This window comes from Atractosteus spatula, chromosome 15 (assembly GCF_055471065.1).
Source record: "Atractosteus spatula isolate fAtrSpa1 chromosome 15, fAtrSpa1.hap1, whole genome shotgun sequence".
NCBI classification, from domain to species: Eukaryota; Metazoa; Chordata; class Actinopteri; order Semionotiformes; family Lepisosteidae; genus Atractosteus; species Atractosteus spatula.
The window spans coordinates 21074204-21091177 of NC_142720.1; the positions used below are offsets into that span (position 1 = coordinate 21074204).

Here is a 16974-nt window from a genome sequence, read left to right on the forward strand (position 1 = left end):
GCAATTCACATGCCAAATACTGTGCCTGGAATGATGAAGCAGTTTGGTTGCAGGTCCTGTAAATGTCTGCCCAGCATGTGGGCATGTGTCAACATAGCAGACAGGAGCAGAACACTCATCTTCAACACCTCCTCAACCAGATTCAGTTGTCCAGAGCTTCAGCAAATGCTGACAACTGGGACTCAACACGGGCCAATTAGTAGGATAATAGTCTGTTTCGCAGGTTTGCAGTGCCTGCAGTGGGCCTTATCATGGAGAAATCCTTACTAATAAAAATGCTGCACAGCAACATTGGACAAAGGAAGGGAATTTTGTTGACAAAATGTGAAAGTCATTCATGAACCAAGTTTAGTCTAAGCTTTGCCAATGGCAGACTTTAGACCAGTATCGCGGACCAAGGATATCAACCAAGTTTTTGGCCATCTGTGATGCCTGTGCACTTGAGTTAAAACTGATTTCGCAGCCAATTCATCAGCGTGGATTGCAGTCTGCTTTTTTGATAAACTGAACCGAGCAATGATTTTGAAAAATAAACTCTCAAGTAAAATCAGTTTAATCGCAGAAAGGACATTTTTTCCTTGGCATATAATCTTTAAAAATATTAGCCGAATCCTTCACATAAAAATAAGAAAACATCAGCACACCTTTCATTTTCTCCTCCATGTCTTCAGGATACTTTAGCTCGTCGTCCTTCGGCAGCTCGCTCTCGGGCTTGGAAGAGGTGGAGGAGCTGGACGAGCTGGTGGCATCGTGAATGATCTCCTTCTTGGGCTTCTTGGAGACAGAGCCCAGGCTGCCCAGGGACGAAGAGGAGGTGCCCTCATCTCCCAGGTCAATGGGGCTGAGGGGCCCGTTGAGGCGGTCCTGCTCCAGGCCACCCTTGCGCAGGTAGTGCTTGATGTAGACGTGCGAGCTCTGGAGGTCACTGAGGCAGGAGGCCTGCAAGTTCTGAGTCAGATACTGCAACAGCTTCTGAGCTACCTCAACCGGCACGGACAGCTGAATCAGAGTCGCGTCATCGATCTCCGCCAGCTAAAACACACACAGGCAACACCGAGTCATTACAATCACAGCACAGGTTCGACGCATGGGCACAGACATGACCACTGGGATTAACTCAAAAGAACTGCACGTATAGCTTATGTTAGTCAACAGGACATGCACAGAAGAGAAGGCAAAGAAAACTAAAATAAACAAAATAGCTGGGTTTTGTTTTTTTCCCCCAAGAGGACACCAGGAGGAAACTGCACTCACCTGGTCGTCCAGGCTCTGCTGGATGATGTTGTTGACCTCCTGCTGCTGCTTTGGTTCGAGTTTCTTGATAAAGAAGAGCGTTTCCCACCACTCTGCCCGGCTCAGAGCCCCGCTGTGCTCCCCTGTCCCTTCTGCCAGGTAGGGCAACGAATACAGACCGCCAGGGGGCTTGTAGAAGAACATCTGACTCACTGCCAAGCACCGCCAGAAAAGAAGGAACACTCTTCAGGAACTTCCTCAATAAAACTTAATTACCTTAAGTAGACCTGCAAGCAGAATTCTGATGCTTCAGAATATATCAAAGCAATGCTGCAGCGAAGGTAGTGTAGGGTTTAAAGCAAAGAATGTATATTAATTATTTAGATTTTCACACATATAGAAGCTAAAAAGCAGCTACAAATTATGCAGTTATAAAATACTCTAATAAAGCAATATCACAGTTAGGCTTCTAAAGAACAGACAGAACAATGAATGAAAAGAACAATGTGTAAGAAATGTTTTACTATGGTCATGGCTTTGCTATGGCTAATCATGACCCTGTTAAACTTCAAGGTCAAATGTCCAAGGTCATGGCTCTGCACTGTAAGGAATTATAAGTTTTGCATTTCTCATTCAAAGGTCACAATCAAAGATATAACACTCAACTGAATACGAATACGGACATTATATCAGACAGAAAACACATGCTCTGGGAAGAATTGCAAGGATTAATACTGGAAGATGTAAATATATAAACTGAGCTTCACTGACATTTGTGTAGCTCACAGTCATCATGTTTTATGTAGCTACTTCCCTTGAACAGTCTTGACAGACCACCTAGCTGTGGCTCTGTGTGCTTATTTTGAGGTAATTGTTTCTGAGAAGAATTTGAGCGCAAACACAACATGGCCACCAAACCACGTGACCCCTCACCCTCATTTTCACCCCATCGACTTCCCCTAGGCCTTGACAACTCTGTCATTTCACAAATATTCTTCCCATACCAAATAATAAATCCAGCAACAGATCACTGCAATCACGGACCACAGAAAAGACGTGCCTGTTTTTTCCCCCACACAGGTACGCAGAAACTTTGTCCACGATTAGAAAACATTAAAATTCACATCTTGCTCGGTAAAAAGTCTCAAAGGCTTTACGCCCCTGAAGGAGCCTGCTTGTCCTGCGCAGACCTGCAGGACTCCAGTGGCGTGAAGCCGAGATGGGGCAGGCTGTCTCGCTGGTGCTCTTACCTGTGGTGAGCTTCAGGGTTTCTGTGAGGGAGGAGGCCTTCTCTTGAGCCTCCTTCTCCGCCTGTCCACTGCTGCCGCTGCCCAGAATCTCGATCATGTGCCAGTGCACCCAGTACGTCCTGGACAGGGAATTCCAGTACACCTGGGGCAACACAGGAGGGAAAACGGAGGAATCAAACCTGATGGTAGTTAAAGTAGGTCCCCACTTTCTATAAAGTTGGGAATATTGAAAAATCTGAAATTGGACAAGCAGGCTGGCATTAGAAATGCCCATATCTTAACAGGATTCTATAAGTGATAAGTGTTATAGAATAAAAATTAAATGTGTATTTCATTAACCTGAAGAAAACATCCCAATCTGAGGTCACTCACAGCTGAATATCAAGAGAGATTAATTAAAACCTTTGCTGTGCATCTGAAAGGTCAAGTGGTTTCTTAATGTATAAAAATGTTTAAATGAGAGTCCCTACCAGGGACTTGCCCCAGTTAGATCATAAATCTGAAATGGCTGAAAGCCAGAGAGAACTAAATGACTTGAGCTAATCATGAATGGCACTGCTTGGCCTTACTATGAAACACGGGACTTCACAAGTCTTTTTCCAAAATGGAACTAAAAAAAGTATACTATTAAACTTTCTGAAAAAGTTGTGGATGAATTTTTAAGGTGCAAATGCACCTTAAAATTCCTACTAAAAGCTATTCTAATAGTTTGTTCAGCAAGCATTTAGATGATACTGATGCTTTCTAGGAATCTTGTTAGCTTTCTTTATGCAAATTATAGTAGCAGAAAATCATGAGCCATTTGGACCTTCAATCCAAATCTTTCAATAAAGAATCACTTAATATTGATAAAGAGCTAATTATTAAACTGATATTGGACTAACAGGCACATAATGGGAAAGATTTAAGAGTAGACAGCACCCTTTTGAGAAATTCTAGTATGGTACCAAGTGAGACCAATATTCCTTTTCATTATTACACAGAAAAGCACATTTCTAGGTATATCAACTTCACACACGAGAGCTGCGGAGGTCTGGTATAGCCTAGAGGTAATCGGATCAGGAACCTAGCCACAGTCCTTCTAAAATGAAGAATCATCCATTTCAAATCAGCTTGCAATGAAAGCAGGCTTCTTAATACTTTCTGTAATATATACTTTTACAAAATGTAATAATGAAAGATGCATTCTTTCACTCAAGCTTTATTTGGAATAGTGTCCCTTAAGTGGAAAAGTACTTTAATCCCACTCGAAAGCATAAGAACAAGAATGAGAACAAATAAGAGAAGGCTACTCGCTTCAAGAAGCCAGTTTGTTCACTAGAGGCAAGCTGAGCCGATCAACACATCCAGCTTTGAGTAGCTGGCCCCAGACTCCCGAAGAATTTGACTCAAGGTGTGAAACGCACAACCTCAGATGCATGTACCAAGAATGTATCCACTGTATCTATACTGCTTGACAGCTTAATGCATTTCCGTAGCAACTGAATTCACGTATTTAAAATCACAAAAGGTCTTGACCATGCCAATCCAAGGGACTTCATTAAGACCAAAGACACGCGCGCCCCACAGCACAAAACGAAAATATAGTTTAATAAAAATCGGGACAGAAAACAGCAGAAACGTCTTTACATCGTGAAATCCTGGAAGCATACTGCACTGTTGAAGCTGCTGACAATGTAGGAATCTTTAGAAACTGCACGATGCAAGTCTCGGCTCACTAAGCTACTAGCCAGTGACACCCCAAGATGGGCCAGTGGACTGCTGAAGGTCCTGGCAACCAGAGATGACAAGACACCTGAAAATGTAAATCCTTAGGGTAGAAAAGAACTGAAAAAAAGCAGAAAAACATATCCAAATGCTCATCTTACAAATCCTGGAAAACAGTAAGACTTTCTTGGTTGCAGCCATCTTGGGGGAGCAGGCGCAGAGACCACGCACCTGTACCGGAGGCGAGCCGTCGTTGCTGTATCTGAACTCCCCCTCGTCCCCAGCGCTGACCTCCTCGTAGTCCTCCAGCATGCGGACCAGCATGCCGCTCTTCAGGTTGTCCTGCACGTACTCCACGTAGGCGGAGCGGCTGGCGAAGTCCGTGCGCGTCTTGAAGCCGTTGGTCGCCTTCTTCTTGGGCGGCGAGGCGGCCAGGATGGTGGGGGACGGGGTGCTGCGGGGCTGGAAGATGGAGCGGATGACCTTCTGCTGCTCCTCCTCGGCTGAGGCCAGCAGGGCGGCGGGGATGGGCTGCCGGTTGCGGTCCCAGCCCATGACGCGGACCAGCTCGGAGATGAGGTTGGCCATGGCCATGGTGAACTCGAACTCCCGCTGCACGCGGGACTGCTCCGTCAGGTGCGGAGCGGAGGCGCAGTCCTGCCGCTCCGAGCTCTGCTCCACCCCGCTGTTGTTCAGCTTGTCCATGAGCGACGTCACGCACAGGTAGCGCTTCACCAGCGAAAACAGCAGCTTCCCTGGAATCTGCAGACGCGGACAGAGCAACATCAACGCCTCTTCCTACCCCACAAACACATCTGATTTACGAGTTACATAAACCCTGAAGTCTTGCATGCATTAAGTAACACTAACACAATGCAGTGAGCATATTTTGGATTGGCGTGCCAAGATGTTTAGCAAACCCAGTTTAATTTAAAATCCCAGATATTTAAATTTAAAAAAATCATTTTCTTGACATATTCAGACTAAAACGTCCGCATTAATATACACAGAGCGATATGCCAACGTCTTCTTGCTGTTTTCACGGTGATGAGGCTGTGTTACCTGTGGCAAGTGAATGCCCTCAAAGGAGATGCCATGCTCCTCTGAAGAGGTGGTTTCAGCAAATAACTCAAGGAGCGTGTAGCGATTGTCAAAATCCATGTGCTGCTCAATGCCATCTTGCTGACTGAGGGACAGGAGGACATAAGCACGACTCCCTAAAGAAAGAAAGGCAAACCTGTTTGAGATCAACTGCCCATACTGCTCAAGACTAACTGCATAGGCGCAAAAGAGCGCAGCCAGACAGTGGAAAAAATAAATAATCCTAACAAAGTCCAGATACCCTGGTGAACAGAAGAAAATGCCAATAATACGTAAGCACTGCACTGACTTATTTTAAATTTCACAAGTTAATACAGGAGAACAACGTACAGTTTCTCCACAACATAATTCCCACCAAAAGGCAATTAGTGGTCGGTGTATTTAGCCAGACCCAAGGTAACAAAATGAATATGTCGCCAAGGGAGCATGATTTATCATTATTAACCATTAGTCATATCATAAATGTGATTGTACATTACGTACATCTCTGTTCTGTTGAAAAGAACACTGTTGCTTGTTTTTGACAATTGTTGAACGGGACAACTGCACAGCCACGTACATCAATTAGCAACTGCAGGCAAATGTGGGTTAAAAGGACTCAGGGATTAGGAAACAGGATCACCTATGAAATCTGGATTTCATGATCAAAGAGCTTATTGGCTGTTATGTTAAGTGAAAAGCACAACACCGGAATTTTCAGAGTGAACCGAGAAACAATCTAGTGTAGATGGTGAAAAAAAACAACAATTTCGTTTACAGGTTAAGGAAATCAGAATGCCAACTGAAATGAATAACCAGCTTCAGATGAATTCTAATCCCTTCATACGCAAAAGGTTTTGGTAAAATTATGATACTGACACTTTTTAAGATAAATAGTTTTATGTTTCATGAATATTCTATTAAAAAGGTGACTTATCCCATTTCAAATAAAACTACACAGTAAAGTCTTGAGCACGTTTTATGAGGCCTTTATGCAAAAGTTGGGTGTGTCAAACTTGAAAGTCTAACTGGTGATGCATACTTCCTGTAACTGACTGAGTCAAGAGGAGGGGGGGCATCAGAGGAGTGCAGGCTTCAGGACTGCAATGGACAGAACTGATTCAGGAATGAATCATCACGGAGATGGGTGGAGATGGCACACTTACTGACCCCCCCCTGCCGTGACTCACAACAGCATGACTGCCTCCCAGGAAGGGAGGAAGGGCCTGACATCACCAACCAGACTGAAGAGCCTGAACCAAAGTCTCAAAACACGTTTCAGATAACGGCTCATTTCTTTCATGTGAAACCAACTCACCTGGCAAATAACCAAACCTCTGAAAAAATCATGTGCACGAATATCGACAAAAAAAAATCGCTTAAAACTCTTAAAGATTACAGGCCTAAGTCCCCCTTTTCCAAAACTCTCCACTGAGCCAGCAATGCAAACAAGCCTGTAACACTCTAATCATAAATGCGGGAAAGGTGCCCACGTTATTGAGAGTGGCTCATGGGAAGTTGTGAATAAATGTGTTTTTCAGTTTCGAAGCACACCTCTTGGAAACTTCAGTCTTTTTCTAAGTATTTGCTGGAACAATAACATAATAAATGTTTGGTAACATTGTCAACAAGCGAGTTCTCTCAGTGCTAGACTACTGTATGTGTATGTAAAACGTATTAATTGCAGTGAAAAGTAAGCTTAAAGGACTTGAGATTTGATCTGGTAGATTTGTGATAACGTAGGCACAGTGTAAAACCTGTCCACTTTTCACCACAAGCTATAATGTCAAACGTGCATATGCAAAGATCTGAAATACTCCCTAAAGATGGCTCAGTGCCAGAGAAGGAAAGAGATCACCTTCAGACTACAAAATACAGATGGCCATATCAAGTGCACAAGCCAAGACCATAAACAGCTTCAAGTCTGACTTTCACACGTCAGAGGAATGAGAAAGATCTCTTCTGCAACTCTGTATGCCACCCCAACGGAAAATTCATCTACCAAGCCATGAATTACTGGGGTACCTGCTAGAGATGTGATTTGGCAATTTCAGTTCAGTTAGGTTACAGTTACATTTTTATTTTAGAAACATGACGGTCAGTTTGGTTTTGTCTAAGCCTAACTAGTAATACTGGGAAAAGCATATTTGCATGACTATCGCAAAATATTCTGCCAGCACACTGGATACTACCTATAGGTCTAGATCTTTTGCTACATTTCACTTTGATATTGGTATTTTGTTTTTCCTGGAAGTAGTAGTACTGGTAAGAGGTAACAAAGATGACATGTTTTGCAGATGTGAAACAGCTGACTGGAGAGACCCATCTGCTGAATGTGATCGACTGGGTTGTGATCATACAAAGTCTGATATATAAACGATCAGAATATAAATGGCAACGTCTGAAAAATAATCAGCTTATGGTTCCCCCTCGGTCACAAATAAGTTGATCTCTAAATGAATAAATGTGCTTTCAATCACATCAGAAACAACGGTTAGCTGTCCATGCAGTCTGATCAGGAAGGATGCTTTTTGGATTGTGTATCTGTTATTTGAAATACAAACAACACAGTGACAGACTACAGTTGTCTGCATGTTCCAGATCTGAGGACAGTGTATGATGTTTTAATAAATTCATTTTACTTGACTGACGATTTTAACTAAATAAAGAGAATAAATTATGTATTTATGTAAAAATTGTGGTATATACTCAAACCAGTGTATTTGCTGGAGCAATGTGGGTACAGAACCTCACCTTTGCAATAGCAGCAGCATCACCACCTCAGATCTAAACCACAGATAACAACAATAACATCACTTTATTAACCCTTTACAATTTCTTGCATTAGGAATTTGTCTTTTTGCATACCCCAGCTTGCTCTCCATGAGACACACAGATACACAGATAGGGAGAGAGCCTGGGGTCAGAGCGCAGGGTCTGCCATTGTACGGCGCCCCTGGAGCAGTTGGGGTTCAGGGCCTTGCTCAGGGGCCCAACGGAGTAGGATTCCTCTGCCGGCTGCAGGATTTAAAACCGGCGACCTTCCAGCCACAGGTGCAGATCCTGAGCCACAGAGCCACTGCTCCGCTCCATATATAGATATAGTACCAACTCCGATCAGGATAATAGGACCCTTACTGCTATCTATTGCACTGTTCACCATTTGTAACAGAGCAAACAGATATTAAGAAAAGGAAATGAAGTCATCACTTTTAGATTTCACTTCAGTGGCGATGTGAAAGAGGCTAACACATTGGCGAGAAGCAAGCACAGGGGAATTTTAAGAAACCGTCTCTCCAAATGTCTGAAAGCCATAAATTATACGTGTTCCTCAAGGATGTACAGCACATGCAGTACACTATGCATTATGAGTGGTTCATTGAAAATGGGCTGATCACAACAGCATTGCACATTAAATTATTTTTTCAGAGCAATGTGTTCTTTGCCTAAGGCTGGAACACAAACATACTAAATTAAAAAAAAGAAGGCTTCCCATAGTTCACGGGTATTCCTAAAAAACTATGAGGTAGACCAATTAAAATTCAAACGGCAGACATGCTGGCTTATGTAGTCTGTTTGCATGAATGGTTTGAGAACTGGTATTTTTCTTGGCTAGATAATTATGCAAAAGACATTTCAAAAACAGATAAAATGGAATGATGATCCTTCTCACAAGGCAGGTTTGCACCTCAGCATTAGAATAACACTATTTGATCTCATTGTTTGGCCAACTGAAAATCTCATTTCAGTTTCTGTTTTACAGAAAGGAGTGTCTACAATTTTACATCATGCTGACAACGTGTGAATGTGCAAACTATTGCTTATGGCTAAGAAGCAAGGCATTTAATCAAGACACTGCTGTTGCTTAAACACAGGCTGCCCCCTCCAATTAGAGACCAATTCCAATTAGTCTTATAAGTCAGTGACTAATAATTTCAACCGATGCCACATATTTTCCCAGTGTGGGCACACTACAATTGATAATGAAAATTTGACAGGCCATGCGCCCTTCTCCTTCTCAGTTTAGAGGACAGATGCTTCATTACTAAAGAATTTTGATCCAACTAAAATTCACTCAAGTCCAAGGTTCTCAAACATTCTCCAAAACAACAAATGTGAACTCCCTGATAAATCCCACACCAGATGACATACAATGGCAAAGCACTGAAAGTTTCAGAGGCTGCAGCGAAGCAAGTTTATTTTCATTAACTACTCTTTAGGTCACTGCTACTCAGAGCTACAGAGTTAAAACCACATGAAAAAACATGTACATACTTGCAAATACATATCTCAAATGGATTAAAACTGCATTCGAATAATGCTTTTAACTTACACTTAAGAGAATTCAAGAGTGCTGGTCTGCCTGGTGTACAATGTACTTAAACAAACAGAAAGGACAACAGCAAAACTCTTGCAATAGACTTTGTAAATGGTTGTGCTAGAAAAACGTATAATCTGCAGATCTGAGAGTGTGCACTGCAAGACATCGAACAAGCAGCTCCTGAAAATAGAAAGGACCTTGATCCTTGAAGAGCTCTGTATGTTAAGCATTGGGTTTGCTTAGTGTGAGAAGTTAGTCTTGCAGCCGCATTGTGAACATGCGGAAACAGTCTGATTTTAGCACAGGGGTGATGAGCAAACAAGGAATTGTGAAAAGCCATTTGTTGTAACCATTCTTCACAGAATTCTGTCAATACCTCTACATCTCTTAAGCCAGGCACAGGATTCAATCTAGCTGTATTTTCCGGAGATGGAAAAATGCTGTATAAAACTTTAAACAATTTAAGCAATACTAATTCACAAATATTTTTCCTCATAATACCAATCCTATCTAGAGATAAAGAAATACAGTACCTAACAACTCTTGACTCATGGGAGATAGCAGTTAGGCGGTTTTCCCAGCCATCACTAACAAGCTCCAAACACTGCAAGTGCTCTCTCACGGTAAGAATTACTGGGCAGCCAAAGCACCTTTGCCTCTGAATAAGTTAATCTTTTACAGCAAATAAAATTGACAAAAATGACAGCTTATTGTGACAGTTATGTAACAAAACAAAGAAAAACACAATCCAAAACATAGCCTAGTTTCTATTCCACTGACAGTTTCTTTGGAGTTTTCATATTAGTCTTTACTAAAACTCAAAGGTTGCTTGATATATGAGCCAAACAAAATGATACACCTATAATTATGCTTTTAAAAGATATCAACATCGGACGAGCTGGGGCCAAGTAAATGGGAAAAAAACATGCTACCCCCACTCATCAATAAAACTATCTGGCCCCGAGGCAATAATCTTTTGTTATGTATTTAAAGTATCTGTAATTAAAGAAATGAAAGATGTTTATGTTTTCAAGAATACATTCATAACGTGCAAGTACGTGGGTCACAGTGACTGACTAATTTACTGCTTCTTATTTTCACCATTTGCATTGTTAATCGTGAATAAAACCTTTTCTTATTTTAAATCTGTTTTAGGCAGCTTAAGATAGTGTATACTTGCATGGGTTAGAGTTCTTAAAACTTTATAAACTACAGAGCGGGCTATGATGGGTTTTAAAAAAACGCATCAACTAAAAAAAAAAATAAGGCCTCATCTGACAATGGGTGTGCAACATCCTGACAAATAAACAACACATTAAAAGAGAAGAGGTCAGACTGCAACCATGCAGCTGTGCATTGTGGAGAGAAGCACAGACTGGAAACAGAGATGCATTCTAGTGATTGCAATGCCTGAACTCGCTGAAAACGAAACTCTGAAAAAGGCAAGATAAAGCACAACTGAGGACTAAGCAACACCACCCTCAATACTAATAAAGTTACAGAATAATTAAAAAAGTCAAAAGGACAACATTTCAGTCCAGGTATTGGGAATTTCACTGAACATAATGAAGTTTAGATTAGAGATGTGGGTCTGTAATACGGCACATCAGCTGTATAATTTCTAGCACATCTCCATCAGCGCTGGAAAAAGTCAATACTAACCAACCGTGCCTAAAGAGAATGGGGAAAAAAACTGCGTGGCAAAAACCAAAATCCAATCCAAACAGATTCACAAGTCACAAGGACTAATCGGTGCTGTGGCCAGAGGGGAAGAACAAAGCCAGACGTGGGCAGGTAGCGGTAAGGGACGTGCCAGCGAGAGGAGCAGAAGGATGGATGGCACTGTGCTGGGCTTACCTGCGTCATGCGAGGCCAGGGCTCTGAGCATCTTGCCTGCGCTGCGGCGGGTCTGCCGCTCCTTGTTACACAGCAGCTCCATGAGCAGGTCCAGGGCGCCCGTCTCCTTGAAGACCCCCACCAGCGAGCCGATGCTGGCGTAGGCGCTGAGCACGTGGATGGTGTGCGTGATGCTGATGGCGGTGTCCATCTCGCTCTTCTTGGCCATCTGCTTGTGCGCCCGGCGCACCAGGTTCTTCACGTCGTTCTTCATGTCGCAGAGCTCCACCTCGTCGAAGGTGACGTCGGAGGGGAACTCGCTGCTGGGCTGCTCCTCCTTCACCGCCCTCTGGGGGTCGCTCTTGCGCTTGCCCAGCAGGGTGGGGCAGTTGGCGTACACGTCCTCCGTCGACATCCACATCAGAATGTTCTCGGTCTTGCTGTCGCTGGAGGAGCCGCCGCCCCCGCTGCCCCCGCCGCCGCCGCCCCCCACCCCGCCGCCGCCGCCGGCCTCACCCACGCCGCCGCCCGACCCGCCGCCCTCGTCCACGGCCAGCACGCTCCAGCGAATCAGGTACTCCGTCTGGCCGTCGTGCGTGCGCCGCTGCCGGATCAGCTCCTCGGGGTACGCCTGCAGCTTGGGCCCCAGCTGCACCAGCAGGTTCCCGTTCCTGCGCTCACCCACCATGGCCGGCCTGAGACCTGCGCGGGGGTGGGGGGGGGGCAGAAGGTCAGCACAGGACTCCGGGCTCTCGCCACGCCCTCCCTGCACACAGCCCACTCTCTGTGCAGCACTGAGCTTAAACACATAGGGCTCACGTTATCGCCAGGTTTAATGCTTGATAGCGCCCAGAGCATTCAAATTGCTACCAATTTGAATGGTCAAGAGCAGTGTGGACTCTTACGAGACCACATTTAAGTGCATCTATACATATTGCGGAACCGAGCACAAAGGCTATACACAAATACAATGAGACAAGTTTTCAGCGGTAGCAAGAGAGCAACAGGATACAACCCACATTTAAAGCTTCCCAAACAAGATGCTTGAGTGGCCCCTCGCATATGAATGCAAATGGAAAAAAAAAATATTACTGATGATATAAGCCTAGTGGTTCGCAACAGCTGGTTTCCAAGCAGGTGACCCGGGTTCGACTCCCGAGCCGGAATCAAACAGGGAGCTGTGGGAGCTGCTGTGTCCAGCGGCGTCATCACATTGGAGTCCGACCTCATCGGGACTCGGTAGCCAAGCAAGGCTGGGCCTGCTCACTACTGGGAAGGGACACTGCTAGGGCAAACCAGGTTGCCATGACAAGTGCTTGTCGGTGGACCAGTAGATGGCGCTGTTCCCAGACCTGCTGCATAGTGGGGGTACTCACACAGATCACCCAGTTAGGTACTGCAATTCAGGGGCTCCCATCTGTGCAGTGTATGTGATCCTTTATTGTTAACTATTAAATATGACAGTAACCCAAGAGAACTGTTAACCACTCTTGTCCCAAATACACACAACATTCAAGCAGCAACAAGGGACATTCTCCACAAATGATGATCATTCTAAAATTAGTTACATCGCAGACAGTGGGAAATAAAAGCTCGTTTAATCGAGTCAAAAACACGAGAATGTTCAGCAATCTAAGGTGCAGTTCTCCAGGGAACACTAACCAATGAAAAGCTATCAGAAACTGAAGAACAAGCTCTCCTTTTTGAATTTATACATGTAATTTTAAACCCCGCATTCTGAGGTTACAGACGGCGTGATAAACTATTAAAATGGTATTTGAACAAAAAACATTTTTTTGGAACTTGGAAAATGATTTTTTAAAAAACCGATTGGAGCGGTACTTCAACAGGTCTGCATGGAATAACGTCTGAAAAATCACCAACTTTCCTCAACAAAAAACGAAACAGACGAAAACGATTCTAAAAGGCCGCATTTCCGTTCAGTTCAACACCTCGACGATTCAGCCCCGTCTCCAAGCTGTTTTCTGTAAACAGACAGCTCAAAAAGTCATCAGAAACTCACTTAAAATGTCATGTGTCATTACCCCGTGCCAAACCCTACCCCTTCACTCAGACACATCCCTCGTTTTAATTGAATCGCCACTTATAAACTAGAAACCGTCTTCTAGTTCAAAGAGTTGTATTAGATGGAAACCGAAAGCGTAGCTTTTTTTTTTAAGCCAGCTACATGTATGAATGGTGCAAAAATCTGTCACGACACCCAGCAAAGATCAGTAACGACACTGATGTGCTCCGTCTGAGATTGTGTTAAAGTTGACCCGGGAGCTGATCCAATCCTGCTGAAAAATAATTTGAGATGCCGCTACCGGCTTCAGCACCGACAAGCAACTGAAGCTACCGAGAGGGGAAACATCTGCGCAGATTTCGAAGAAAAACCGTCCAACAGGCTGGGTAACGCAGTTGTAACACAACCTCGTTTTACTCTTTGTGACAGTTACCAACAGCTCTTTTTGTTTTTTCCTCTATTCCTTGCGTGTGGCTCATTTTCCTGCCATGACATCAGACCAACCCCAGCTAAATGAGTCAGCTCAAATGAATATAATAAAGAATCACGGCGGGACGGGATAAGATGGAGTGAGGGCAACTGGACTGCGCTTCTAACGCGGTCCACGTCACCGCCGTCCCCCCCTACACGCCCGCGGCTCTCCGCTCGGCCGGCAGCGCTTTCACTCGAGCTCGGAGCCGCGGCACGGCCTACAGCCAACACCACCCGACGACGGGGGCAAGGCTGCGTCTCCCCTACCTCCAGTCACTCGCAGCCTTCCCGTCTTCTCTGCTGATCCCCTCAGCCGACAAGACTTCGCCCTTCGCCTCGAACTGGCTTTTCCCAGCCTGCTACAATCCCCGAGCCTGCTCCGTTCGGTTCGGCGGACGCAACCCGTATCGAACCGGACTATGGAAGCGACTTCTGCAAGTTTATCGCGCACTACGTCACTACGGATCGCCGAGTGGGATAAACGGCAGTGGGAAAACGCGCGCAAGGGCCCTCCGTTGGAGCGCACACACCCCTTCTCACAAGACAGCACACTGCAGCATTGAAATCCCACACCCATGCAACTTGCTTGTGCTTATCATAGATCCGTGTAGTTGCACAAGTCCGAATAGCAAATCTCAGCTCTCTAAAGTGATCTGTTTGTCAAGATATTGCTCAGCATTTTCAAGGATTTTGAAACGCAACAGAAGGAGATTTAGGTACGTTCCACACCCTGGTCCTAGAGGGGTCACCTTACCTCCAGGGTTTTGCTCCAGCCGTGGGGCAAAAACTCTAATTTACTCTGCGATTACCTTTTCCTAATCGCAGACTAATTGATTCCAGTTATCTATTCAGGCATATTCTTTAAGCTCTTACAGGGTCAAATGGGAAATATCATCGGTATCAGCCTTGTACCAATCTCTGCTTTTCAGAACTTTCCTAATTAAGCTCTGTTACTTGAAATCCAGCAAACCGAATCTCTGGAGAAAAAAAAAACTCACTGTGGGAGTGTTTCATACATTGTCATAACTGTCCGTGTCTGTTCAACAGAATGTAATCGACTATTAAAAGCTGTTAAATCAGAATTAGGGTTGAACAAGCTGAGACAAAGCTGCTTAAAGCTGAGTATGATGAAGCTGTTGGGATCCTGAAGAGGGGTGAGTTTTGAAACCCGGGCCTGAGTGTAGAAACAAGTTTACCAAAAGTCTAAACAAGCAAGCAGATCAATTAAAGTAATCAATGAGTATGAGAGACTAAGAGTATGAGAGTATGAGAGACTAATACACACCAGCAGACACAGCAGACTTCCAGGGTTGGAGGCAGGAAACACTGATTTAACTTATACTATCATATAAAAAAAACCACTATTGTTCCAACCCCCAAAAAGACAAAAGTGACATGCCTGAATGATTACCGCCCAGTAGCATTACCATCTGTGGTGATGAAATGCCTGGAGAAGCTGGTGTTGTCACACATCAACTCCTCCATCACAGAGTCCCTGGGCCCCTTGCAGTTCGCCTACCAGAACAACAGATCAGTGGATGATGCTGTCTCCCTGGCTCTGCATACAGCCTTGGAACACCTGGACACTAAGAACTCGTATGTGAGAATGCTGTTTGTGGACTACAGTTCAGCATTCAATTCCATCATACCCAGTCAACTGGTGACAAAGCTCAGGGGATTAGGTCTGTGCAACTCTGTCGGCTGCTGGACTTTCTTATCGAGAGACCACAGGTGGTGCGGATAGGCAATAAAACATCAACACCACTCACCCTGAGCACTGGAACCCCACAAGGCTGCTGTCTGAGTCCAAGGTTGTACTCCCTATTTACTCACGACTGCACAGCAAGACACAGCAACAACCGCATCATTAAGTTTGCCGATGACACCACTATAATAGGACTGATCAGTGATGATGACGAGTCCACTTACAGGGATGAAGTTGTACAGCTGCTTAGGTGGTGTCATAGCAATAACCTGGACTTGAACATAAAGAAAACGAAAGAGCTAATAGTGGACTTTCGGAGACACAGGCCATACACTCACAGCCCACTCAGTATTGATGGAACGGAAGTGGAAACAGTCACCAGCTTTAGGTTTTTGGGAATTCACATCTCTAAAGATCTAACCTGGACTGTGAACACTGACTCTATCATGAAGAAGGCTCAGCAGCGCCTTTATTTCTTGAGGTGCCTCAAGCGATGGGGGATGCCAATACATGTGTTGGTGAACTTCTACCGCTGCACCATCGAGAGCGTCCTCACCAACGGGATCACCGTGTGGTACGGCAACTCCTCTTCTCGAGAAAGAAAGGCACTGCAGAGAATGGTCAATATGGCCCAGAAGATCATCGGCTGCGGTCTCACCGAGATTAAACAGCTCTATGAGGACCGCTGCCGTGGTAGAATTCTGGCCATCACAGAGGACAGTCAACACCCCGGGCATGAGCTCTTCACCCCACTGCCCTCAGGCAAGAGATACAACAGCATACGGACACTTACCACTAGATTCTTCAATAGCTTCTATCCACAAGCAGTGAGACTGGCGAACACATTTAGCCATCCCCCTCGGACCACACCTACACCATCACCATCTACCTCTTTATGATTTCTTATCTATTGCACATCTCCAGTCATTGTTTACACGTCTGTATTGTTTACATTCAAACTGTCTACATGTTTACTTGCACATTGTCTATTGTTTGTTTGTACATTGTCTTGATGCACTGTTTGCACTTTGTCTTGTTTTTTTACACTTGTTTTACAATCGAGAGACCTTCTGTAAGTAAGAATTCCATTGTACCAGTACCGGTTACATATGGCAATAAAGTTCAAGTTCAAGTTCAAGCATGTATATAATCTTACAACTGTCATACATTAAAGCTACCTCTGCTTTCAAATACAGGAAAAAATCCACTCTTGTGCTAAATACAAACATTACTGAAGTGATAATGAATTACATCATTTTTACTACTCAGATATAAGGCCCCTGATGGTTATTGCTTTTATGATTGCAGTGAGTTAAAACAATAACACTGTTATCAGATGAAGTTA

The 16974-nt window shown here is 44.3% G+C and overlaps 1 protein-coding gene across 4 annotated transcripts in view; it reads right to left on the reverse strand.

The window, feature by feature from the left end:
* The window catches only part of cul9 (cullin 9), a 39686-nt gene extending 25317 nt beyond the window's left edge, over positions 1–14369 (reverse strand). For 3 of the 4 annotated variants that reach the window (XM_088933804.1, XM_088933802.1, XM_088933805.1), the window contains exons 1-7: positions 14192–14369; positions 11449–12129; positions 5253–5407; positions 4422–4952; positions 2484–2625; positions 1255–1445; positions 645–1032 (exon numbers count right to left, since the gene is read on the reverse strand). In XM_088933804.1, coding sequence (XP_088789930.1) covers positions 645–1032; positions 1255–1445; positions 2484–2625; positions 4422–4952; positions 5253–5407; positions 11449–12115 — 2074 coding nt within the window. In that variant the 5' untranslated portion in view covers positions 12116–12129; positions 14192–14369. The remainder of the gene's footprint in view (positions 1–644; positions 1033–1254; positions 1446–2483; positions 2626–4421; positions 4953–5252; positions 5408–11448; positions 12130–14191) is intronic. The other variant, XM_088933806.1, reaches the window with a different exon arrangement.
* Positions 14370–16974: the final 2605 nt, after the last annotated feature.